This window comes from Kogia breviceps, chromosome 20, assembly GCF_026419965.1.
Source record: "Kogia breviceps isolate mKogBre1 chromosome 20, mKogBre1 haplotype 1, whole genome shotgun sequence".
NCBI lineage: Eukaryota > Metazoa > Chordata > Mammalia > Artiodactyla > Physeteridae > Kogia > Kogia breviceps.
In genome coordinates, this window is record NC_081329.1 from 15,763,688 (window position 1) to 15,791,220 (window position 27,533).

Sequence of the window (27,533 nt, forward strand, 5' to 3'; positions counted from 1 at the left end):
AAGAAGGGTGGGAGGGAGGGAGGAAGGAAGGGGTGGAAGAAAGCTAGAACTACTGGAATATTTATGATTTAAAATGCTCTGAGCGTGTTTAACCTGGCAAGTTGACTTTCACACTATCTTAGTGACGAGGTAGGAGAATTGTGGGAACACAACTTTGTTATTTATGCTGTTTTATGATATGTTTAAAGAATATAGGATGTCCTGAAACATAGTTATTTGTAAATGGAAAACATTAAAACATTTTACTTAGTGGAATTGCTAACTAAGCTTTCAGGAATGAGGTTTTAAGAGTTTGTGAGCATGTGGGGTCTTCCACTTGCTGCTTTGGAGGTTTTAGGAAATTCTTAAGCCAGAAGGTCTTGGGATAAAAGTATATTTTTGGAATAAAGTCCAGGGATCCGAATTCTTGAAGTTCAGGAGGTTGTTAATGGGCTTTGTGTCGCATCTTCTAGCAGCTTCTTCCTCAGTGGTGGTGTCCTTATTCTAATCAGCCAGGGCTTCCCTCTCTCTGCCTCCATATGGTCCCTCCATATCCATGGGGGATTGGTTTCAGGACCCTGCAGATATCAAAATCCATGGATGCTCAAGTCCCTCCTATAAAATGGTGTAGTATTTGCATATAACCTATGCACATGCTCCCATATACTTCAGATCACCTCTAGATTACATATAATACCTAATACAATGTAAATGCTATGTAAATAGAATATTAATGCTATGTAAAAAGTTGCTGGTGTGCAGCACATTCAAGTTTTGCTTTTTTGGAACTTTCTGGAAGTTTTTCCCATTTTTTTATCTGCTGTTGATTGACTCCATGGATTTAGAACCCACAGATATGGAGGGCTGACTGTACTGTTATAATAAAAAGTACAGAATAAGTCAGTTTTCAAATGTCAGTTCTCATTAAGATGCGACCATAGGTTCAAAATTATTTAACCACGAGGCTCAAACAGAATATCAGCTAATTGTTTAGTCTTTATTTATTAGTGTAAAAATGGTTTTTTTCCTTACGATGCTTCTTTTATTTGTCTGGTGTGTTTTATGTCAGTTTTGTGTACTTTGGGAAGCCATGTGTCCACCACTGCTGTTATCTGCTGATAGTCTTGTAACGGGTTATTTGAGGGGTCTTCTTTTAGGACACTTGGGAATAGTAGATTATTCCTATAAACCTATTCTAATCAGTGAAATACAGGGTCTTAAAAACAAACCTCATGTCGTTTTGGGCATGGATGGGGAATAGAGGTGATATATTTTTGTTGAGATCATTTTGGTTTATCATGGCATGAACAAAGTTTCTCTGATAGCATTTATTGTTGAGTAGTATTTTCACTTAAAAACTCTAAAGTTGGAGTGTTTTTAAGGAAAGAAGTGAATTACTTTTCCTTGGGTGATTAAACAGTATGGCTCTATGCTTAATATTATTCATTTTAACTTAGATCTTTTATTTGTTCTTTGCATGTCTCCTTTATTTGTTGCTTGGAATGGTTAAAAAGCCTTTTAGCACTTATTGCACCCAGAATAAGCATCCTAAACTCATATATTAGTTTATTTAAAGAAAAAAGAGAGAATATTATAAAACTCTTATAATTTATACTAGAAGCTTAGATCTTTTCTCATAGCCACACAGTATGTGATTATTTGTGCAGCTTTTCTATACTATTTGCTGTAGCTTCCATCTTAAAATATGAATATAAATGAAGTAGCCTTTTAAAATAACATTTATTTCTAGAGTCAGGGGTTGGGCACTTATTGTGCGCCAAGCTCTCTGTCGCTCGGTGCAGAAAACAGCGAGATGAACTTTTTAAAGCTTCCTCTGGCTTTTCGTGTCCTTTCCATCTTGACACCTCTGTGTTAGTTCAGCTGCATCCCGATAATTTCCTGCTGTCTGTCTTTCCTCACTGGGACATCTTCTACACTCCAGCCAAACCAGTATGTTAGTATCCTCTTAACAGCTTTGGCAGACTCTCTCTGTTCCCAGAATAGAATCCAAACTCTGAGCGTCCCCGGAGGCTGCCCTTTACCCCATCCGTGGCCACTTTGAGCTTCTTACTCTTTCTAGTCATTGCAGTCCCTTCACACTTTAGAGCCAGTGGGATTCCTTCTGGCTGCATCGCCTGTCTTTCCATTTCTACTTGATATTTTCTCCTGACTTTGCTAGGCAGACGAATCTCTCAACTGTGGTCTGTTCATTACTTCTGTTGTATATTGATCTTTTCTCTAGGAAGGCACTTATCTCATTGTTAGGTCTCATATCCTACACAGGCTCCCCGAATCCAGTCTATAGCAGCCCTGGAACCTAACTGTGCCCAGCACATGGTAGACAGGAAATGCATATTTCAAATAGTATCCCTCATTTTATTCATTTTGTGATTTTAGTAGCCTACAACTTTTGATTGAATGCAGATTTTAGTCCAAGATCCCAAAAAGCACAGCTGCCATGAATCACAATTAAGGAGTGGACCATTCAAGGGGTTTGATTCAGTGAAAAGCAAAACCAGACCGAAAGTTAGCTTGATAGACTATCTTTATGAAAAGAAACTAAAATTTTCAGTTATATCAGAATACTTCAAAGTGATCCACAAACTTTCCTTAAGGTCTACAAGCCCACCTCCACAGTTGTCAGAACTATCACATCTATGTCACAACGGTGAAGGGACCTTCTCTCTCCAAGATCTTCTCCCCTGAGTCTAGCAAGGTACTTTCAGAAAGGACCTGAGTTTAAGGCCTCCTGGCTTCTAGAAAACATGGAGGTCTAAGTCCAAACCTGTTCTCTTGTTAATGAAGAGCAGTAGTGTGTGAAGTAGAGCATTGGGTCTGTGGTTAAGTGTGGCAGAGATGGCTCTTTGTCCCTGTCTCTCTACTTCTCCCCTCTTCTATGTTTATAGGGCTTTTAGTCAGGTGTGCGTAGCCTATATTGGTGTCCATGTCCCAGCCTGCCTTGTAGGCAGGTGTGGCCGTGTGATCAGGCTTCAGTGTGGTGCGTTATATTATATGGAGGTAGCTTCCATCTTGGTTGCCTCTTGACCCTTCAACCCTGTTCAAGGAAACACAGATAATGCCATTTGGGGCCATAGGTTGAGGTCGTGCACAGCAAAGGAACGAGAAAGGTGGAGCCCAGGTCCCTGACAGCTGGGTGCCTTAATCCCGAACAACCCAGACCTTTGCACGAGACAGAAAGAAACTTGTCTTTTGCCACTTATCCGAGGTTTTCTGTCTCCCGTGGCTAGAGTTTGAATCCCAAATACTATCATATACTTTATGGCTCTGGACAGGGAGTGTGTGGACAGGGGAGGTGGGAACTGCCAAGAACCCTTGTACTTTCTCTGGAGGGGCAGGGATTTGGTTGATTTACAGTCTTCGAGGATTTAAATGTCAGATTAGTGTAAAGATTCCATAGATCTCTTCTGAGGTCTCTTCTAACCCTGAGAGTCAGTGACTTTGAAGTGTTGAGCTTTGCTTTAATAAATTACGGTATTTCATCATTTGTAAGACGCACGTTCTCACGTTTTAATGTTTCTGATACAAGCATGTGTTTTACAAGACAGTCTCTTAGCTTTGACATGTAATTAGAGCAGAATTTGACATTTGACCTTGATGGTCCATAGGTCTCCTTCACAGTGGCTGGTGTCAGCAGGAAAATGTTGAAGCATGAATACTGGCTTAAAGTGAGCCAGCAGGGTCACTACCAGGATACAGCAGCAGCTGAATAAGTCACTGGTTTTAGGTTCAGGAAAACACCCCTTGCAGCTCAAGTTTACGTTTCTTCCTGAAGCCTGTCTGTAGTCTTACTGGCTTCTCCCAAGGCTCAGCCTCAGTAGAGCTAAGCTGTTGAGGGTTTTAAAAGGAACTAAGACAACAGCCTTATTTGATAAGAGGCTTCTTAATGGAAGGAGAAAACAAGATAAATAGAAAAGGTTCAAAGTAATCCTTTTACATATTTCCTTAATTTTTTATCATATGTTCAGAGTCTAAGAAGGTAAGTAGTGCTAAAAGGATTATGTGAAAGAATAGCCCACTCTTTTCTCAGAGGTAATCATGTTGCTTCCCTCTTCACTATTTCTTTTATTTACTTCCATCTTTTAAATCAAAATATGACTATGAATAATATCTCTGTGATCCAAGTGGTGTGTTGGTGATGTTTCTTTCTTGTACAACTATTTTTTTCTGTTAACTTTTTTTTTTTTAAATATCTGGCAGAAACAGCTCACATCCTTCAAAAGCACTCTCAGATTTCTCTCAGTTCAGTTTTTCAATTGGTTAAAACTTCCTAATATTGATGAGCTCTGTGTGTTTTCCTGGGGACATCCTTGTTGGACCTCTGACTTCCTGCTGCCGTCCAGTTGTAGGGCACAGCCGTCACCCAGGCATTTCTGGGGATTCCTTTCTCTTTTCTCCTGTTGGATTCTCTGTTTCCTAGATAATAATCCTCCCTGGTTTCTTTCCTCACGTTGGCAGTGTTCATACATTCCCAGGAAAGCACGTAGGAGAGGTAAGGGTGACGCTTTCCGTGCCTGAGAACCCCTTTAGCCCCACTCATGTTTGATTTGTGATTGGCAGGATTGGAATTCCAGTTTGAAAACATCTCTCAGAAGGTTGAAGATATCGCTTCACTTGTCTTCTAGCTCTCAGTATTAATATAGTGAAGTCTGTCATTCTGATACTTGGTCTTTTGTTAAGTCCTTTTCTTAGCGTAGGAGTGAAAAGGTGGGCACGACACCAGACTGCTTAGCGCTGCTACCTTCTAACTACATGACCACAGCAAGTTTTTTAACTCTGTGCCTCAGTTTCTTCACGTGTGAAATGAGGATAATACTACTTTATGCCTCTGAATGCTTGTTTGTGGATTGCACGAGAAGTCATGTAAATTGCTTAGAACAGCTCTTTGTGTGTAACCGTTGTATGGGGGCTGCTATTCCTCACTATAATCTAGCTTTTCTAAACCGTCAGTGACATACGGTGGTCAAATCTTCTTCATTTACTGTGTAGAACAAACAATGCACCTCTTCAGTCTTGAGGCTTTTAGTCTGTCAGCTGTTGGAAGAACTTGTATTATTTCTTTGATTATATTTTATTACAAAATTTTTTCTTTTCCCTTTCTGATAACACTATGAGTTGAATATTGAATCGCCTGGATGAATCCTGAATTTTTTAAAAAAAAATCCGTTTTCACTTTTGTGTGTGTATCTTTTGCTTAAATTTCTGAGCTAGTTTCTTGAACTTTTTCTTCTAAAAATTTAAATTATGGCTTTCACATTAATTTCTGAGCATTCTTATATCCTGCTTATATTTTTTTAAATATCACAGTTTTTGCATGAGTATGATATATATTTCAGGCTATTAATTACTGATTTTCTAACTTTTCTTCTCTTGCTTGCATTGCCTCAATTTCCTCTGAGAAATTTTTTTTTCTTATTTGTTTTTCTTTTATATCAGAGAATGTTCTCAAATATTGGGTTGATGCTTGGCTTCCTTTCTAAGGTTGAGCATCTAAAAATCTAAGGAAACTCTGTGTTGGGGGTAGGGTTTACCTCCCAGTAGGTGGCATGATAATATGAGACCTCTAGTGTCAGTTTCTGTAGGTCTTGTCTCTGGACTTTGTTTCTGCAAAGAAAGATCCTATCATTTGCATGGGGCCTCTACGCCTGGTGATTATAAGCTTCTTATGGAGCTGAGCACAGGAAGTGGGCTGGTAATCCCCCCACTCAGTTGGAAGAATTTCACTGTTTGCACCCGCATGCCTCACCCGCAGCAGCCGATTCTGGGTCTGCAAGCTCTAAATTTGGAGTGTGTCACCAGTTTCTTCGAAGGTTAAATGGCTGCTTCCAGAGTCGGGATAGTTGTCTAAATGTATAGGGTACAGGTAGGTACCTGGGGGAAGGAGGTGTTTAGTGGATCCTTATAGAGAATTACGAGCCCCCCCCCCCCCCCGCCCGCTTCTGTTGTCTGTCTAATTCCTGGGTCACTCTGGACTTCTGCAGCCTGTCCTGCCTGCCCCCTGCGGTATGTTCTCGGAAACCTTGTTTGACCTCTCTGTGCTCTAGTAAGTCGTTTCTGCCTTCAGATATTGAGGTTTGTGATTAAAGTGTCACATAATAGTGAATTTTTGTTGTTCTCATTTTGTTCTATGACTGTGTTAGTTCCTGTTACACAACACAGTGATTCAGTTTTCCTATACATTTCAAAATAATCACCACGGTAAGTCCGGTTACCATGCAAACACAATAAATCCTACGGACCCAGGTCACCTATTGATGTTCTTAGATTCCGTGGAAAATCAGGGCCTCTTTGACTGGCTTAGACCTGTCAGAATTTGCCCCTGAGCTGGGATGGCATCCTTTCCTAAGTTACATGGGACAAGGTGGACATCAGTACACACTGGGGGTTCTGCTGGCAGGGAAGAAGGACAGGATGAATAGTGGGTAAGCACCTATCATGACTAGTAGTTACAGACGCAGGAGCCCAGGAAAGGCTGGAGCAGCCGGCAGAGACCCAGTGAAGGGATGGGACTAGGATGTGGCCTTTGGGATGGGTGGGACTGATACGTTTTCCCATTTCTTCAGAGTCTAATCGAGGATGGTGGTGGTACTCTGTGGACATTTAATTACCAGATTTCTGATCTTATCCTTAAAATTGCATGGATTCTGATAGGATTTGTTTTGGCTAATAGAATGTGCTTTCAGATTTATTGTCTTTGACAGCTATGTCAAACTTGAACTTGTTGACGAAAATTCACTAAATGGGCACCCAGTGTCAACTAGTCTTAAAATGTCTCTAAAGTCACAATTAATTAGATTTTTAATTTTTTTCCTCAAAGGTAACTAATGCTAGCACGAAGATCTGTTAATTTATACTATGGGATAACTTGATCCTGTGATAATTTATATGAAAATGGATAAGATTTGTGAAAACCAGGAGGCACTTTTTGGTGATATTTTCTTACGTTTGTCATTAGGTAATGTAGGAGCCCTGTGGTGCCTGATTTTGTGAATGTTTTTATCAAGATAAATATTAACTGATTGTACCCAGAGAGTTAAGACTGTACTGTCCTTGTAATAGGTAAACTTGCCGAGTCAAGAACTAAAAATGAAATCAAAAGAAATAGATTTTTGGGCTTCCCTGGTGGCGCAGTGGTTGAGAATCCGCCTGCCGATGCAGGAGACACGGGTTCGTGCCCTGGTCCGGGAAGATCCCACGTGCCGCGGAGCGGCTGGGCCCGTGAGCCATGGCCGCTAGGCCTGTGCGTCCGGAGCCTGTGCTCCGCAACGGGAGAGGCCACAACAGTGAGAGGCCCGCATACCGCAAAAAAAAAAAAAAAAAAAAAAAAAAAAAAAAAAGAAATAGATTTTTAAAATGACGGTATATGGCAAATGACAGCTAGTGCTGAGCATTTGAGAATGGACTAGTTCAAAGTCAGCACAATGCAGCTTGAAGGCCAAATCTGACCTCTCCCTGTTTTTGTGAGTTTTTTTGGGGGATGTGGCCACGCTTATTCACTTATATATTGTCTCTGGCTTCTTTTGTTCTACAGCAACTGAGTTGAATAAATGCACCAGAGAGTGTAATGGACTGTAATGCCTAACACGCTATTTGGCCCTTGACAAAAGTAGTTTGCCAACCTTTGTACTAGATTAACGTCTGAAGACTTCCTGGAAGAAACAAACACAGTAGGATTTAAGGAAGGAGACAGACAGAACAGGGACGTGCATTATTGTAAACTCTTTTTTGATGGGTATCATTTTCTTCCATCAAATGCAAGTACACAGAAATTACCTTTTTTCCTGGCCATCGTTAGATGCTATGAGCTTGGATGTCTGAACATTATCAGTGGGTGAGAAGACAGGGCAAATGGAATCAGCTACCGTATTTGTGTCTCCAGCAATTCGTAGATCATATGGTTTTTTTCATATTCAGCAAGTGCTGATTATAACTTTTTTTGTTTTGACAAAAGATGACTAAAATGATACAGTTCTTCCTGATCACTCCCCTCTTTCCAAGTAGTTACGGTATTATTTAAGAATGTAATTTGCTACCCACACCCCCCTCCCCCAAAGAAAACCTTAAAAACCGTCAGGTTCAAATATTATTCTAATTTAATTCTTGCTCACTTGAAGTCCGGAACGGGTGTCTGATCGGGTGGGCAGTAATTCTCCCGCCAGTGGCTTAGGGACGCAGACTGCTTCCATCCTGCGGTCCCACCATCTTTAACACATTTCAGCACGTGGCTTCCTTTGTTCGTCGGCACAAGCCGGGTATGGAAGAGAACATGAAGGACCACACAGGAGTTTTCCAGTCCGGGCTTCCAAGTGGTCCATATGGTGTCACTCACGTTCTGTTGACTAGAATACACGGCATTGCCCTGCCAGAGAGGTGGGGAAATACTGTCTGACTGTGCGCCAGAAAGAAAAAGGAAATGAGTTTTATGACCAGCCCATCTCTGCCAGTTGCTGGTGATTAAAACCACTTTATGTTTGGAGAACCATCAGATATTGGTGACAGACAGAGGCCCTCACTTATTTCTCAGCTTTTCTTCCTTTGTCTTCCCTGAGCGCTGTGAATCACTCATCTGGGCTGAAATGGAATAATTTGGGTAGAGGAACTCATGGCTGATTTTAATGAAGGTCCTACCTTAATGCTTTGCACAAGTGTGTCCATTTCTCCCACTCCTGGGCAAATGGTAAGGTGGTACTTCCCGGCTGTCCCGAGGTTGAGGGCCGTCCTGTGGTCTGCTTTGGTGAAATGTGAGCGGAAGGGAAGGCAGGAGCTTTAAGAGTGGGTGGCCGCCTTGCGGTGGGCCTTTCCCAGGGTCTGGTGGTTGGGGAAGTTTTTCCTGAGATGAAGCCTCAGTCAGCCTGGATCCCTGGCTGACGGTGGATATGAGCAGAGCTCCCTTCCAACACCCTGGACATTTGTGTTAAACCATTGACTGACATTCTGGGTTGTTTATTTTTGTAGCAAAACTGGCCCTGTCCTGAGGGGTATAGAGCAGGTCCTATGCTCCATGGTCTTCACCCCTGTAGTGTTTAAGTTTTCAAGCTACCATCATACTTATAATAAAAGTGTAAATCTCTTTCCTTTTTTTTTTTTTTTTTTTTGGGCCATCCTGCACTGCTTATGGGATCTTAGTCCCAGACCAGGGATTGAACCCGTGCCCCCTGCAGTGAAAGCACAGAGTCCTAACCACTGGACCGCCAGGGAATTTCCTCCTTCGATTGTTTCTAACAGTGCTAAGCATTTGAACTGTTAGCTGCTACCTGGGGAGGCTTCACCTCAAGGTAGAGATACTTTTGGATTAAAACCAAGATCTTTACCTCAAATAATTTTTTTTTTCTTCGCGGCTACTCATCCTTGAAATGAAGGACTGTTTAAGCTTTTGCTGCCTTTACAAGTAGGGAGAGAAACATCTGGAGGGAATCTAATCTTTCTTGTCACTGCTTGTGCACCTGGGGTGCAGGCATGGGGGAGGACAGCAAGGATAGAGACCCTGACACCATCTGGGCAGCAGAGAGCACGAAATCGCTTACTTTGGATGGGTGAAGAGTCCTCAGTGTCTCCACCGCCCGTTAAAGAGAAGAGAGAAGGTATAGTTCTTCTCTATACCTATATCCTGTGGCTATGGCAAAGGATATGTGCTGCTCATATTTAGGGCCCCATGTGCAATGCTGGCTGCATTTCCCATAATCCTGGGGGAAACAGCAGGAGTACTGGGCAATACGCCTGCTCCGTTGTGGGTTACAGTGTCATTGACAGGCTGCCTGAGAACCTAATCATTGTTTATGTGTGTGTGTTTTCTTAATAATGGAAACTGTGTTCTGAGTTCCAAACAACCAATCTGTAAAAGGACTTGAACGGTGCACTGATTTTCTAGAAGGGAGTTGTACTCGTCTGTAACAAAGCGACGCAAACTGGTTGGCTTAAAACAACAGACATTTATTCTCATGGTTCTGGTTGGCTTAAAACAACAGACATTTATTCTCATGGTTCTGAATGCTAGAAATCCAAATTCAAGGTGTCAGCAGGGCCACGCTTGCTCTGAAGCTTTTGCGGGAGGATGCTTCCTTGCTTCTTCCTAGCTCTGGGTAGCCCTGCTTGTTCATTCAGCATGACTGCAAGTCTCTGCCTCTGTTTTCACATGGCCACTCACATGGCTGTCTTCTCCCTGTGTCTCCCTGTGTCTCCCTGTGTCTTTACGTGGAGTTTCTCTTTCTCTGCGTGTTCCTTCTCTTATAAGGACACTAGTCATGTTGAATTAAGGCCCACCCTAATGACTTTAACCTTAACTTGATTACATTTGTGAAGACCCTATTTCCGAATAAAGCCCGTTCATAAGTACTGGGAGCGAGGACTTCAACATATCTTTTTGAGACGCACAGTTCATCCTGTAACAGGAGTTTAAAAATGTACCCACTCCAGCATACTAAGTCAGTCGTGCTTCCCAGAGAAGTAGAAAATATTCTCCTAAATCGTATGATTTTAAAAAGTGGGCTAACTCAACAACAGCAATATCAAAAATACCAATTAAAGAATGGACAAAGGACTTGAATAGGCATTTCTCTAAAGAAGATAGACAAATGACCAATATGCATGTGAAAAGGTGCTCAAAATTACGAGTTGAATTAGGCGAATGCAGTGCAATTCAAAGCCACGATATCACTTCACACCCAATAGGATGGCTACTGTGTATTTAAAAAAAAAATGAATACAAGTAACAAGCATTGAAGATGTAAATCGGAAGTCTGTGCGTTGCTGATGAGAATGCGAAATGGTACAGATGTTGTGGAAAACGATTTTGTAATTCCTCACAGAAATGAAACATAGGGTTACCATATGATGCAGCAATTCCACTTCGTACATACCCAACAGAACTGCAAGCAGGGTCTCAAAGAAGAGATATCTGTACGCCATGTTCATAGCAACATTGTCCACAGTAGCCAGAGAGTGGAAGCAACCCAAGTGTCCATCAGTGGATGCCTGGATCAATACAATGTGGCCTCGAAGTACAATGGAATATTATCCAGCCTTAAAAAGGAAGGGAATTTTGACACGTGCTGTAACAGGGATGAGTCTTGAAGACATTGTGCTCGGTGAAATAAGCCAGACGCAAACAGACAAATACTGTATGATTCCTCTTATATGAGGTCCCTGGAGTAGCCAAATTCATAGAGACAGAGAGTAGAACCGTGGTTGCCAGGGGTGGGAGAGGAGAATGGCAGTTAGTGTCTAATGGATTCAGAGTTTCGGTTGGGAAAGATGAAAAAATTCTGGAGAGGGATGGTGGTGATGTTTGCACAGTGCGTGAGTCTACTTGATGCCGTATAACTGTACGATTAAGAATGAGAAATCTTACGCATGCTTTACCACAGTTCTAAAACGTGGACTTCTAGAAGTCAGATTTAAGCTAGGAATTAAAGAAAAATAAACCTATGTAATATTCACTGACGTGTCCAATAAGTAACACCCCCGTTCTTGATCTGGGTTTTGGACCAGTGGAGACGTATGACAGAGTAAGATCACTGGCCTTTGAGCTAAGATCACTGGCCTTTGAGCTCTCAAGTCATCCCTGCTAAAGGCCACTGGGAGGCTGAGTTCCAGTGTGAGAGACAAAGAGGGCTCCTAACAGCCCGCCCCAGAATTCGGGTCCCCTGGTCATGGCCGGGCTGCTCCCGAAGGGTGGGGTCCTGTGCTCCCCGCTGGCCGCCGCACTCTCAGAAGACGACGGGCAGAGGTCAGCCAAGCCGGCCCTGGTTCCCTAGACAGATATGGAACTGTACTTCCTCGGGGCAGGATGGAAGTAAAGGGTCAGACTGGAGCCGAGAAGGATAGACTCACTGAGCTCCCGCTTGAAAGGAGACGTCAGCGACGGCAAGCAGCCTCACCCCTGGCATCCCTGCTTCGGCTTAGCACAGTGAAGTTAGAAGCTGGCCCATGGTGAACCAGTGCCCCGCTCATACCTTCAAGGGGCTGCTCCCCTGTGAAAGCACTGTCCCTTTGGGTACTTTTCTAGCACCCCTGGGCAGGTGACAGTTGGAAGGCTCTGACGGGTGCGTTAATTATACTAACGCTGGCCGCTCTGTGCCCAGGGCTTAATTTTGCTTTCCTCCTTGTGATCTCAGATGCTATACAGCCACGTTGTCCCACAAAGTACAATGAGCTCCGATGACAAAGTTAAATTGCCCATAACGTAGTGATGCCTAAATATGGATATAAACCTCTACCCACTGTCATGTTCCCAGGGGAAAATTGTAGGACCGCCTAACCTTGCAAGTTAAAGTCCAAATAACGTTAAAGAAGTTAAAGTCCCAAATCACATTCTCTTGGCCCTTTCATACGTTCATTAATTCAACAACGGTTTATTTAAAAAAACCACTCTGTGTACTCTTCCAAGTGTTGGGGATATTTGGGGAAATAAACCAGACCGGGGGTGGCGGAAATCCTGCCCTTCTGGAGCTGACTTTCTGCAGACTTCGAGTTAAAAGGCCGGAATTAAATTTCAATAAGCATCCTTACTGGTATCTTAGTCTGGTCCTGTCAGGCCAGAGTGATCTTGAAACCTAGGCGGAGTTCATGTTCTCTCGGCGGCCACAGTCTGGGCCGCTTCCCGGGAAGAGGTGTCATTACTGCAAAACTGTGCTGGCTCAGCAGCCGGTGTGTGAAGAGCACACGGGCGGGCCCGGAACTATCTTGTTCCCTATTTTCCCCGCTCTTCCCAAACTAGCACATTTTGAAAACAGCCCGATCCCCTAACCCTGAAATAGTAATGCAGGGAATGTTATAACTGAGCAGTACTTTCTAGAACAGTTTTTGGTGTTTCTGAAGGTCGTCGCGCTCTACCAGGAGGCCCCATCTAGGACACACCTTTCCCTCTCGTAAGCAGTCATTTCCACGTTTGTGCCGTAGAGCTAGTTCTACTGTCTCTTTCTCTGGATTTACTTAAATCTAAGAAGCCTGAGTCTTAGGGAAGACTTACCCCTAGTATTTAATTATCCAATCAAGTGCTAATTGGAAACACTTTGTTTTGGGGGGGTGGTGGTGTGACTTGAGACTGTGGAAAAGCCACGTGGATTCCAGCTCACCGCATCCACTTTCCGCCCACCCTGGTCTTTGAATACCGAGTGGAATTCGGGATAATTTGTCTAGCATTACCCGCCAGATCTGTTGTTAACAGTTGAAAGCTGGAAACATTCTAGGAAGACAGGAACACACAGGAACCTTCTGCTTTGCCGTTCTAAAGCCGTGAATGCATTCCGTAGACCACCGGTGTCTGAAAGGGCCTGTCGCGACTCTCTCCCCTGCGGTTGTAGTTGAGCCTCCCCTGAGCTGCTGGTCGGCCCGCTGCTGCCTTGCTGTGCCCTCCGAAGCCTCTGCCTTCTGCACACGCCGCCAGGGGTGGGTCAAGGTGCAGCTGTGTGCCTTGCACAGGGAGGCGGCCCGCTAACAGCCTGCCCTGGTGCCGAGACTCAAGTGGCTTTGTCTCCGATGGGCCGTTGTTTTCCTCAGGTTGCAGACCTGGGCAGTCGCCTTCTATGGGGACAGCCACCCACTCACCCAAGGACTGTGCTGCTGTGAGCTGGAGTTTCTCGCTCAGCTCAAAAGAATGTATGGTTTTAGGCTTAAAGCCTCTCGCCCAGTCTGTGTTATTTTAAAACCAACGTCCCAGCTGACAAAGTGAGCTGGATTACGGAATACGGGCTGTGAGCCGCCAGTGCGGTAGAACCTCTGGCCGATGATGCCTTGAACCTGTGCACGTCCACCTTGGCCACGGTAGAAGCCCCAGTTACCCCACGTGTGTTTTGTTCCTGCACATTTTACCCCTTGTTTATTGCTCATGGTTTGTCGCCTAGCGTAGCACATTTACAGGTTTGAGAGGGCCCAGTAAATACTACCTTGTTTTCACGACTGCTCTTCACGGTGGCGGAGCTGGCGGTTACAGTATGCACGGCCCCCTGCGGTGGTGGGTGCAGAGCCGCAGCCCAGAGCCCCACGAGCTTCCTTGGGCTGCCGCAGCAACGGTAGCCCTTCCTGGGGGATTCTGTGGTTCCCCCACCCCATCGGCAACTGAAGGTAAATGTCGGGCTCTCAGGGCCCTGGTCTCCTGGACTTTGTTCCAGAGTGTGGCCAACACGTGGTCAGGACTGGCTGTTGATTCTTGGCCATTATTCTTGCCTTCCTCCTCTCTCTGGTTATGAACCATTTGAGAAATAAGAAACGGAGTAAGGTGGATAGATGATTATAGATGAATTATAATTACAGACTATAATTATAGAATTTCATCTGCAATTATAGATCAGTTATAGATGAAAGTGAATTTGAGGAACAGAACTGCGTTTGAGACACACTTACTTCCCCACGGGTCACTGTGGTACAGATAACAGGGCAGCCCTCTCCCACCCTGCCTGTCCCCTTTCCACTGTAGGGACAGGGCCTGTTCCTGGTAGGGGTGGGGAACAGAAGAGAGCTTGTGTTCTCTGTGGGCAGCGGGGCTGGGACTAGGGTGAAGAGAGTGAGGCCAGCAAAATCTTAGTGCTTTAAATGTTGTTTATCTCGATCACTCTTTTTTCTTTGTGTGTGTGTGTGTGGTACGCGGGCCTCTGATTTTTAAAAATCAGAATTCATGTAAAAAAATTCATGATGAATAAAATCTCAAAAATTTAAAGGAGAGAGCTTCCCTGGTGGCGCAGTGGTTGAGAGTCCGCCCGCCGATGCAGGGGACGCGGGTTCGTGCCCCGGTCCGGGAGGATCCCACGTGCCGCGGAGCAGCTGGGCCCGTGAGCCATGGCCGCTGAGCCTGCGCGTCCGGAGCCTGTGCTTTGCAACGCGAGAGGCCACAACAGTGAGAGGCCCGCGTACCGCAAAAAAAAAAAAAAAAAAAAAAAAAATTTAAAGGAGAGACAGGGTCAGTATTACTGACTTTTCCTTTGCCTCAGGCTCTGGGGGGACTGTTACTGAGACCGTCTTATATTTAGTGCCCAAGGCAAATGGTACCCTCCCCTCATCCTAGTCCTTGCCCAGCTAGTTATTATTGAATTTACAGAATCCATTTAAGTCACTTTCTTGCTTCTGGATGGAGTGAGTAGAAGGACAGAAAAAGGGCAGGAATGTTACACTCACTGAACTCCCTCTGCATGGAAGGAATAAGCTCAAGTAGGCTTTAGAAGAAACATTTTCCATGACTATAAAAAATTTTCAATTATTTTCCATAGAGGGATTATTAGCTATCTGAGAGGAAGGTGCAAAAGCATAAATTAAGGGTTCAAAAGTAAGGGACGTCTGTTTCCAGTTAGAGAACAGATTATAAAGTTGGACGTGAGGGTAACTAGCTCTGACAGTACAGTTACTGTGTTGATCTGGTTGGCTAGGTGGGCAGTCTTTTCTCAGAGCTCTCTGCTACATCCTTGCTACACCAGGGATGGTCCATGGACCCAAAGCTTCAGCATCACCAGGGAGCTGGATAGAAATGCAGAATCTCAGGCCCCACCCATGACCTACTGACTCAATCTGCATTTTTTCAGAAGCAGCCAGTTGATTTGTACTTGTTTTGTAAATTATTTAAAGTTCAACTTTGTTGTGGAACATCCATAACCTCCATTTATAAATTCATTAAACCAACTCTAGATTTCCCCCTACTTAAATGGCTTCACTGGAAATCATTATGCTCTTAGGAAACCAACCACTAGGTATGCTTGTACCAGTACTTTGTTCCTAGGTGTAAGATGTACTTTACTAAGCTCAGTGCTTGAGGAAGTAGAGTTTGTCAAAAGGTAGGTTGCAGGAGCTAACTTAGGACTTTCACCCTGAATTGTGAAAAAAGTAATATGATGAGGCTTAGGGGTAAAATTATTAGCCACCTTGAATGGTTTTAACAGGAGGTAGAGCTTTATGAATATATTAGTAACACACGCAGGTGACTTACTGTTCAACTGCTTTGTTTTTGACTTTAGAATAAAATTTGTAGTTTAGGTATTGTGCATGTGTCTTTTTGTTTTACAGTACATTGAAGATTAGGTAATATTTTGGGTTTTAAAGCCTCGAGAGCTGAACTACGGTTGTGATTAGTGAGTTCTTAAAAACTTAAGACGACTGACATGATTCTGTGCTTTAAAGCTGTAAGTTATAATTGTGCTAAACAACTGGTATGCCATATATTGACATAAATAAGGAGTAAAATTAAAGTTGTTTATGGCTTCAGAGAAATGTGACTTGAAACAAATTCTTTTATTTCATAATTAGTATATGGGATAGCAAGTTTAGCTGTGTTAAGTTCAAATTATTGTGTTAGACATTGCATGTAATAGGAAGATGTAGAAAATACCTACTGATGTGTAAGCCTCTACTGGGTTTATAGTTCAGTTGACAAATAAGGCACATAACTATTGTATAATATAATCTAACAGTAAGCTGCCATGAGCAACTAATTTGGTCCAGCCATGGAGTTTATTTCTTAGAAGTGGTTTCCTCATTTTACAAATGGGGAAATTTGAATTGGCTCTCTAAAATGTCTTTCACTATTAATGACAATGTTAATGAATTCAATTATATGCTAATGGATTTTTATCTGTGGGGAACAATCATTCTTCTTAAGCTAAGATTTAGAAACTAACCTTATTTTTTCCCAAAGGTGTTGAAATAGCTCAAACCTTGCACTAGTAGTGCTTTTCATTGACCATTTCTTTTGGTACATATCTATCAATTTTTAACCTTACAAATCATTATAGAAATACATATTCTGCTAATCTTTTTATTCAAGAGGAGCTACCCTCTCATATTCCCAAATCTTAATAAGTAGGGAAATTGTTCTCTCTCGTACAAATTGTTCTCTGAAAAAGATCTCTTTATTTTCCCAAATGGCTCTCTTAAAAAGGTAATTTAATCATTCTACTTTGTTGTGATAGATAATGCTACTTACTGAAAGACAACTTGAGAAATTAACCCTTTGGGTGAGAATGATTTAGTCCACCCTTTTCTCTTTTTCTCTTTTTTAAGCATCTATGATATTGCTTTAGTAAAAAACGTCCCCAAGATAGTAACTTTGAAGGCTTTACAAATTACATTGTAATCGTAGCAATCTAAAGACATTGCGTGATGGGTCAGGTGAGATTAAGTCAAAGAATATGAGTCCAGCATGTGGTAGAAATTTAGGTACTGTTCTTATATCAGGAAAGGAGTGAGATTGGCCATAAGACAACAAGGCTAAATTTTAATTTTTTTGACAAAATTCCTGAGAGAAACCTGGTCATCCCTTTCCTGCCCATGGCTTTGTCTGTAGTGATGAGATGCAGACTTGAAGCTATTTTTTTTCCTTAGTGAATGTTGAGGTTGACCTTCCAACTAATCCTGGAACTGATAAGCTTAACTTCAGAATTTGTTTGGTGTCCAAATCTTTGTACCTCTAATTCTTTACTCTTATCTACAAAAGTAGAAAAGACTTCAGTAGATTTATTTCATACCAAAATTCTCCTTAAGTATTTCTTCAGAATACATTTTTTCTTGTGGGATTTTTTTTTTTTTTTTTTTTGGCCGAGCTGCGTGGCTTGCGGGATCTTAGGACCCGGACCTGGGATTGAACCCTGGGGTGTGGCAGTGAAAGTGTCAAATCCTAACCACTGGACTGCTAGGGAACTCCCTGTGGTATCTTTTTTTTTTTTTTTTTTGATAGCTTTGCTCACTGAGTTTGGGATTTTTTTTTTCTTGGATGTGTGAATTTTAAAAAATTATAAACCCAAGTGTGCTAGGTAGTCATGTGAAGGCTGATGCTTTCTTTACTTTCCTATTACTCTTTGTAATCTACTGAGTTATTTAAAAAAATTTTTAAAATATTTTTATTTATTTGGCTGCATCGGGTCTTAGTTGCGGCACACGGGCTCTTTAGTTGTGGTGCGCGGGCTTAGTTTGCCCCGTGGCATGTGGGATCTTAGTTCCCGGACCAGGGGTCGAACCCGCATCCCCTGCATTGGAAGGTGGATTCTTAAGTGGACCACCAGGGAAGTCCCAATCTACTGACTTATAAATCTAAAACATTTAACCTTAACTTCAGTGGAATTTCACAGTTGTTAGAAATGTTTTTGTATTACAGTAGCTTGGGAAAGTTCTTGGGAGACAATGCTGAACAAAATGCACAAGCTTTAAAAGAAAACTCAGGTTATATACGTTTATTAATATATACATTGTTGATAATCCTGCCCTTTTATTCTATTAATGATTTGACAAACTATATTAAGAGCCTTCAAAAATCATCATTTGACTCAGTAATGCTTTTATTTCCAGGAAGTTTTTCCAAAGGCAACAATCAGAGGTAGTCAAAGGTTGCAAAGATATTTAGTGCCGTGCTGTTTATAAATAAATAATATTTAATAATAAATAAATCTAGAAACAACCTAAACATAGAAGGATATGGAACTGGTAGTGTAAATTATCCTATTATACATTTATTTAAAAAATAACTTGAGGTGCTTTGACATATGAACCATTTTCTTTACTTTTTTTCAGTTTTTTAAAAAATCATATTTTGTATACTTTGAAAGAGGGAGCTCAGGAAGTAAAGCTCCATCAATTGAATTTAATGACTCTCTTTATCCAGGCAAATAACTTCTATGATTTATGTTAAATGCTTCTGTTTGCAGTGCTCCTGTCTGCTTATACCAGGATCTCATAAATGAGTATTGGTGTAGCATATTTCATGCTTTGTGAAATTATACGTCCCCCACATAACACTAAAAAGTGAATAAATCGACTTCCTGACTTAAACATTTAGCTCTAACCTGTTTTATACCTGAGGATTAAAAATATAATTTGTGTTTCATAAAAACTTTTATTAAGGTGCTAGCCAAAATCTGTTGTTTCAGTGATTTCTTTATTACCTAAAGAGCTATAGTGGGGAAAAAGAGACTAATTTAAATTTTCTACCAGCATACAAATCCTATAGCACTTATTTTGGGGTCAGCATCTCTTGTATGCGTGTGCCTGCGTGCTGTTGACATAAACATTGCAGCCTTTCTTCTTGCCCCTGGTAAAAGCTGGTTTCAGGATGCACGGCTGGAAATCCAGAGCACTGTTAGCAAAGATACTCATCCTTTCAGTTCTTCCATCGTTCCTATTCTCCTCATTGTATTTAGGTCACTGAAGTATGTTTGAATACAGAGAAAAGATTGCAAAATAGAAAAATGAGATCTCCTCTTAATTTACAAATTTCTAGGTTACAGAATGTCATTTTTTTCCTCATGGAAAACATGAACAGAACCATGATAACTGGTTGACATTAAATACCAAGATTAGAAAGTCAGTTCAAGCGAATGTATATCTATATGAGGTATTTGCAGTCCTAGCTTGAATATTTGGGCCTTTCTTAAGCACTTCAGTATAATCAAAAGCATAATGCAATTTTAGTTTTTTGCAAAACTCCTTGGATTTGAAAGCTTTCATGGGTTGCTTTTTCATTTTTATAAAAAATTTTTAAATATTGATATATGTCGTGAATTTTTATATTTATTTACTTATTTATTTATGGCTGTGTTGGGCCTTCGTTTCTGTGCGAGGGCTTTCTGTAGTTGCAGCGAGCGGGGGCCACTCTTCATGGCGGTGCGCGGGCCTCTCACTATCGCGGCCTCTCTTGTTGCGGAGCACAGGTTCCAGACGCGCAGGCTCAGTAGTTGTGGCTCACAGGCCCAGTTGCTCCGCAGCATGTGGGATCTTCCCAGACCAGAGCTCGAACCCATGTCCCCTACATTGGCAGGCAGATTCTCAACCACTGCGCCACCAGGGAAGCCCCTCATGGGTTGTTTTTAATGATTTTTTTAAAGTGTACAATTCATTAGTTTTAGTATATTTACAGCTCTGTGCAACCATCACCATAATCATAACCCTTAGAGCATTTTTATTACCCTCAAAATAAACACATTCCAATCAGCAGTCACTCCTCATTCCCTCCCTCGCGCCCCTTCTCAGCCCTAGAGAACCACCCATCTACTTGCTATAGATTTGCCTATTCTGGACATTTCATGTAAATAGTATCCCATAATATGTAGTCTTTTGTGACTGGCTTCTTTTACTTATATATTTTTTTACTTTTGCTTATAATATTCTTCTATTTATATTTTAAGTCATAACATTGTATCCATGTTGTAGCATGCATCAATACTCCTTTCATTTCTCTTGCTGAAAAATATATTCCGTTGTATGGGTACACAACATTTTGTTATCTGTTTACCAGTTAATGGACATTTGGGTTGCTTCCACTTTTGGGCTGTTATGAATAATGCTTCTATTACAAATCATGTACATTTTTTTTTCTTGGCGGCCCGTAGGGGAACCGAACCATGTACATTTGTGTACAAATTTTTGGATGTATTCCTTTTGTTTTAGTAGGTACCTAAGTGGAGAATTGCTGTGTCATACAGGAACTCTGTTCAACGTTTTTAGGTACTTTCAATAGAATAGCGCTTTAACTATGAAGAATCAACAGCTTTTCTTTTTTTCAACTTTGAAATGGAGTGTGTTTGAGAAAGGCAATGAAAATGGGAAAGAGAAACGCTAGTGCCCTAAATCTTCATTGATCTTTAGCTTATGTGCTGTGCCTGCTTAATCTGTCTGGAAATCATTCTTCACGGAAACAATAGGGGACTTTTCTGAAAATGAAAAGGGCATTATTTCTAATTATGTGGGGGCAACAGGCATAAATTGGGACCGTCCTAGGTAAATTAGGACCAATAGTCGCTCTGTCAACCAAAAAGAAGGAAAGGCTATTGTTAGGTTTAGCTTCCTTCTCTATTGTGAGCAAGGGCAGAGGCATCTCAGATGGGAGGGGGCAGTTTTAGCCGCCCATTCTGCCCATTTCCTCAAATGAAAAAGTATGTTTGAGGGCTTCCCTGGTGGCGCAGTGGTTGAGAGTCCGCCTGCCGATGCAGGGGACGCGGGTTCGTGCCCCGGTCCGGGAAGATCCCACGTGCCGCGGAGCGGCTGGGCCCGTGAGCCATGGCCGCTGAGCCTGCGCGTCCGGAGCCTGCGAAAAGTATGTTTGAAAAGAGGGTGGTTCTTTAGCTAATATCTTAATTACTCCTGTCCATAGTTGTAGGTTCTTTAAATGTAAAAAGAAAGCAATTGAAATTAATCAAGTGAAGACTTGTTAATTTTCTAATATTTACTTGAGTGAAACATTTTATTTCTTCCAGGGAACAACAAATCTTTTCAAGTTCACGACATCTTAGACTAAGAAACTTGCAACTGTGCTGAAAAACTTAGGAGATGGACACATTTTCCTTCCCTCTCATTTAAAAGGTTTTAAAGAAGAAATAAAATGGCAGAGGTTTAAAGTTAATATTTCAGGATGAATGATGATAATACAGATGACAAGACAGAAGATGAACTGCAGTCCTTATTTATCAGTGATAAAAATGGAAGCGCATATGCGTACAACCAAAAATCACCGTGTACCCAAAACTCTTCCACCAATAATGTGAGTTGGAATTCTGCCAACCCAGATGACATGGTGGTTGACTATGAAACCAACTCTGCTGTGGTCTTTGGTGAAAGTATCTCTTTAAACCCTCAGTGTGTTGAAGTACATGAACACCAAAAGTCTTCAAGTGATTTCGTTAGTCAGGAGGTGTTAGATATGCACAAGGATTCCACATGTCTGTCTTTTGCACATGTTGTAAATACAGAGGAACCCAAAGATTTGCATAACAGTTGTCATTCCCTAGAATCATTTCAGGACCAGAGCGTTGAGACATCTCTGCCTTTCGTGTGGAATCCTAACGATGATGATTTGAACTGTACAGAAAACCCTACTGCCTTGGCGCTAAACCAGACATTTGACATGAAAGTGGATAATGTTAACTGTACCTTCATAACACATGACATTACTGGGAAGAGTCAGTCTTTGCCTACCACTGCAAGCCTGCAGCCAACCAGCATGAGAAGTAGAAATACATCTTTATCCTGTTCCATTCCTCCATCTTCCCCTTCTGATAAGATATATGTGAGAGAAATGAGTTATGATAGAGACAACAGCTTCGAAAACCCTCACGCTACGGCATCACAGGCTCGAGACACAACTTACACAGCATTTTCTGACATGGTGATGCAAACTGATGTTGTCCTTCCAGATACTGAAAATCACTGTCACTGTTCTTCGGGAAAGGTCACCAGTGAGTACCCAGATGGGGCACGGCAGAGACTGGGCAGCGAAAAGGAGATACAAGCTCTAACACCAGTTTCTGATGGCATGGATGTTCCCAATGGGTCTGTATTACAAGAGTTCTTTTGTTCATCTAAAGATGAACCGAATAGTGAGAGACATTCACAGAGCTCATATGGGCAAAAGGAAATGGGCCAAAATGTAAGAGAAACAGTGTCCAATTGTCTTATAGATGATGAATGCCCTTTACTGGTGCCAGCTTTTGATAAAAGCAAAACCCAAGTGCTGGACCCAGAACATCAAGTCACTGTGGCTAAAGACACACCCGTTGCCTCTAATGAAAAGGATTTGGGAACCCGAAATCATACCATAGAATTGATACCGAATAGCCCGCCAGGACAAAAGGTGGCTTCATCGTTTGAACTGACTTGGGATGCGGATGATATGGTCATTAGTACAAATAACATAGTTTGCATGTCCACGCCAGTCCTAGAACCCACAAACGCAACCTTTTCTATCTCACCTATTGAAGGGACGGAGAAATGGAGTAAAGTGCAGAAGAGTAATCGAGAGCTTCGACGTTTACCAAACTTGAAGGGGGCACCGATGAACATGTCTAAACCTAATCTAGGAAAATCAACCATCAAAACGAACAGCCCCCTAGGCAGCAAAGTTAGAAAAACGGAAATTATAAGTTACCCAAGACCAAACTTCAAGAATGTCAAAGCAAAGGTTGTATCCAGACCAGTGCTGCAGTCCAAGGACCCTGCTCTATCAAAGGCTGCACCCCGACCTCAGTTAACTGGGGCCTCATCGCCCTCATCAGTGTCTTCCTCAAGACCGTCGACAGCTTTGAGGAAAACACCAACATCTGACTTGAATGCAGACACAAAAGCAGAAATCCTAATTAACAAGACACATAAGCAGCAGTTTAATAAACTCATTACGAGCCAGGCTGTGCATGTTACAGCTCATTCTAAAAATGCTTCACACAAAGTTCTAAGAACAACATCTGCCACGAAATCGACTCAGGAAGATGCTGACAAAGCGAGTTCTTCCAATTCAGCATGTGAGACTGGGTCCGCGGCTGCAGTTTTTCAGAAGATCAAAGGTGAACTCCCTATTAAAATGGAGAGCACAGAATGTTTGCACATGTCCTATACTTCCAACATCGATAGGATGAGCCCTGAAGACAAGGGTGAAAAAGAAAATGGGACACCGATGGCAAAACAAGAGCTAAAAAAGGAAATTATGAATGAGACCTTTGACTATGGTTCTCTGTTTTTGGTAAGTGAAATTTTTGCCCGCTTCGGGAAATGGTGGTGGAAACGGAGAGACGCATTAGCAATTGCTTATCCACTAATAGTCAGTAATATTGCTGAACTAGGTGTGCAGATTTGCTTTCAGGTATTGCTGTGTTATTCGGTAATTCTTTGTCTTGTCAGTCAGTAAGAATGTTAATTGGTTACCTGCATATTGAAAAAAAAAAAAAAAAAAAGAAAAAACCCTCAAGTCCAGTATTTTGTATTGAGTATCAACATTCCTTTTAATAGTAAGCTGAAAGAACAGGTTACTTTAATATTTTAGTGTACTTAGTTATTTGAAGTTAAATATCTGATTATATTTTATATTTATGAAAGAATAAACGTTTTGTTGATGAACTTACAAATGTATTGAGCCACATTCGATAAATGGCTAGGCGGTGCTGGTAAACGGTATCAACGTAAAAATAATTCCAGGTCTCCTGTTGAGGAAGCGGCTCCAGGTAGTGGAGCCCTGTCCTGTGAACAGGAGGATTCCGGATTCTGCCTCTGATTAGCTAAGGTGACTCTGGGCCGGTAACCTTTTGAGACGCAGAGGTGAAAAGATCCGGCTAGTAGATGTCTGAGGTCTCCTGTGGTCCCAATGTATTGATTCCCGGGACTAAAATAAAACCCATTTTATTCACGTATAGTGAAAAGGTCGTATGTTTTATGCAGTGCCTGGCAGAGGTTTGGGGGTTCCATTTCAACAAGAATTCACATGCAGTTCAAAGATTTTTTTTTTTTTTTTTTCCAGCATGGATGTGGTTTTGACTCTAGCGTGAAGAAACTAGCTTTCTGAGCGTGGGAAGCATTTGGGAGGCTGCTCTGGGCTTTGTGTGTTCATCCTCGGTGCTGTTTCGGCAGTGGGGGCTTGCATGCATCTCTAGCCCCACGTAGGCTTTTCCTGGGCATGTGTCCTCTGGGCCAGGAGTGGAGGTCGTTGCCCGGGTAGGAAGGCAGATGGGAGTTATCGGTGTAGAGGGCTCATGTCTGAGAGCAACGACACGTGTAGTTTGGTGAAGTGTTAAAGGGCTGTTTTAAGTGTTTTGAGGGTGCATAGGGAATTGTTAGGTCCCTTTAGGAAGATATTCTTGAGCTAGCTCAGTTTAGAGATGCTTTGGCGTTTATAGTAAATCTTCCTTTTAGGAGAATGGCTCACCGCAATGATGTCTAAGCTACTGAGACTGTCCGTTATTTCAAAGCTCAGATTTTTATTTTTAAGTCCTTTTGAAGTCAGACTTAGGAAACTCATTTTATACAATTTTTAATTAGACACTTGGTTAAATTAAATGACAACCTCTGGTAATTCTAAGCAACATTCTTAGTTTGGTGTTTATAGATACATATACATGAAAACAATACATTTATTCCTCCTCGATTTAAGGGAGACTTTTATTGTGCACTGATCTCCAACTGCCAGAAAACCTAGCCTAAAGTTTCTTTACATAACATTTGCCTTGCATATAAATTGGTTGTGTAATTTTGAAATTAAAAGTTTTTCTGATATGTGCATTGAGAGTAAGTCTTAGCTTTCTGTTTCCCACGTGCGGAATAAAAGTCTGTCTCTCAGGCTTATGGTGTGATGCTGAAGTAAGGGGATAGAATCATCACGTTGAAGTGGATCCCAGTACTGGAGAAGAAGCACTTTTCATCTTAGGAATCTTGCAGTTAGGATTTCCATGTCTTCAGTACTGACACTTTTACTTGTCGATGAGTATTAAAAACTCATTTTTCCCCACGATAATGTTTCATGTGCTGCAATTCCCTCTAATATCACTATTCACCTCTTAACACATTTCCGTGTATCATGGGGAAGGGGCCCAGCAAACCGTCACTGGCCACGGGCATTGTGTTTACTGTAGAGTTGAATGAGTGAGCCTTTGTGTCGTGTTGCAGGCAAACCCCTATGTTTCTTAGTCATTTCAGCAGCACCCAAAGGCTCTGAATCTGCCCTGGTTCTGTGATGAGACAGTGCTGGAGAAATGTGCATTTTCAATGTGCTCTGTTCTTGGTCTTGAGACAAATTAGGCCTTGAGTTCACTCAATCTTTAGGTTGCCTGCAACCTCCCAGCTGTTTGGTCGGGGTTTACCTGAAATTTCAGAAAGCTTCTGTTGGAGAAGGAATCTGACTTTAATTGGATGCAGGTTGAGTATAGCTCCCCGTTACAGGGGTTGTATATTGATGATAGTATGGTAGATAAAAGGGATGGTGAATTATCTAAATGGAAAGGAATTGATCTTTTTTTCAATGACTGCTCTGGGCCAGACCCTTTGCTCAGGTGCTTTATGTATATTATGTCATTTAATTTTCTCAGAAATGTTCAGGCGCTTTATACACTGTCATTTACTCTGGCCAGGAACAACAGGAAATTTGTTAGCTACAGCTTAAAGCTTCATAAGTGGTTACTTAACGCACACACGTAAGCTGGTAAGTTGTACGATTGAGATTCAAACTCAGGTCCCCTGACTTGAATCCTGGCCCTTTCAGCTTCACACACTGCAGGCTTGCAACATTCTATGGAATGTCGGTTCTGAAAGGCAGAACAAATCTAATTTGTTAAAGATTCACTTTGTCAGTTGGTTCAAAGTTTGGTTTACTTTTTAAAAGGTTTTTCTGGGGGATTACCTTAGCCAGTTTTATGGTAGAGGGAGAAGATCTCTGTGTCCATTGCCTGCTGTTTTTGGCCAATTTTACGTTGCTTTCCAGTGTTCTCTTAGGATATTGCCCTGTTTAATTTAGTTTTTAATCCTACACCTAGTGTATGTCATCAACGTGGGGCTTTACGTATCTCTAAGGGAAATTATCCACTTACGACTTTTTAACAAATTTATTTATTTATTTTTGGCTACACTGGGTCTTCGTTGCTGCACGTGGGCTTTTCTCTGATTGCGGAGAGCCGGGGCTACTCTTCGTTGTGGTGCACAGGCTTCTCCTTGCGGTGGCTTCTCTTCTTGTAGAGCATGGGCTCTAGGCACGCGGGCCTCAGTAGTTGTGGCTTGTGGGCTCTAGAGCGCAGGCTCAGTAGTTGTGGCGCACGGGCTTAATTGCTCTGCGGCATGTGGGATCTTCCTGCACCGGGGCTCAAACCCGTGCCCCCTGCATTGGCAGGTGGATTCTTAACCACTGAGCCACCAGGGAAGTCCTGCACTTAGGACTTATTAAGCGAAGAAAGAACGGTCCTGGTGGGGAATAGTCAACGTATAGGTTAGGAGCATCGATTTTGGAGTTTGATGTGGTTTCACGTTGTAGCTCCATCCATTCATTGGCAAAATGACCTCAGGCAAGTTGCTTTGTCTCTGTGAGGCTCAATGTTTTTCTAATGGGAGAATACAAATTATAGCTTATGGTGTTGAACTTGCCAGTAACAAGTTTCTCTTGATGGGAACAAAAGGCAGATCATGACGAATCAAAGAGTAAACGATGAAGAATTTAAATTTCTTTATAGTAAAAATGAAAAGTAAATGTCCATCTGGCATATCTGCTTAGACAGAAATTGTGTTTTTCTGCATACCTAACCCCACCGGGAAGTGGTGTGGGGAAGGTACGATCTGGACTGAAACCTTATTTTTTCCACAGGGTTCTGCTTCAAAAACTGCAACCATCTCAGGTAGGAGTCTAGCCAAGCCCAACTGCTCCATTTTGAGGAAAACACCTGGTCCAAAAGCCAAAGTGGGACCTTCTGTTTCCTGTTTGAGGCGGAATAGTGACTGTAGAAATCTCAACTCGGATCGAGCCGTATCTCCCCAGAGGATAAGGCGTGTGTCCAGTTCTGGTAAGCATACAATAATTCAGTTGTGTTTTATAGCAGCTTATGAATTATTTGAATGTAAAATTAGTCCTATCGGGAGGCAGAGAGACAGGTTTTGGTTATAGAACTCTAATGCATTGTGTCACTAAAGCATTTAGCCGTTTGTGGACCAGCATCTTGCACAGGGAAGACTGAAAAAGAAGTCTAAGACACAGCCCTGATCCTTGAGTAACGTAAAGCCTAGTTGGGGAGAGAGAGTTGTGCATAAAACAACGTAAAAGCTATTCAGAAGCATACATACACACACACACACAGACACACACACACACACACACACAGTTGGGCACTGGTTAT

At 42.1% G+C, this 27,533-nt stretch overlaps 1 protein-coding gene across 8 annotated transcripts in view; it reads left to right on the plus strand.

Annotated features, from left to right (window-relative positions):
• MTUS1 (microtubule associated scaffold protein 1) overlaps nt 1-27,533 on the plus strand; it is a 155,356-nt gene that overhangs the window by 32,086 nt on the left and 95,737 nt on the right. For all 8 annotated transcript variants that reach the window (XM_059049414.2, XM_067022359.1, XM_059049416.2 and 5 more), the window contains exons 2-3: nt 21,159-23,413; nt 27,008-27,203. In XM_059049414.2, the coding sequence (XP_058905397.1) occupies nt 21,314-23,413; nt 27,008-27,203 (2,296 nt within the window). In that variant the 5' untranslated portion in view covers nt 21,159-21,313. The remainder of the gene's footprint in view (nt 1-21,158; nt 23,414-27,007; nt 27,204-27,533) is intronic.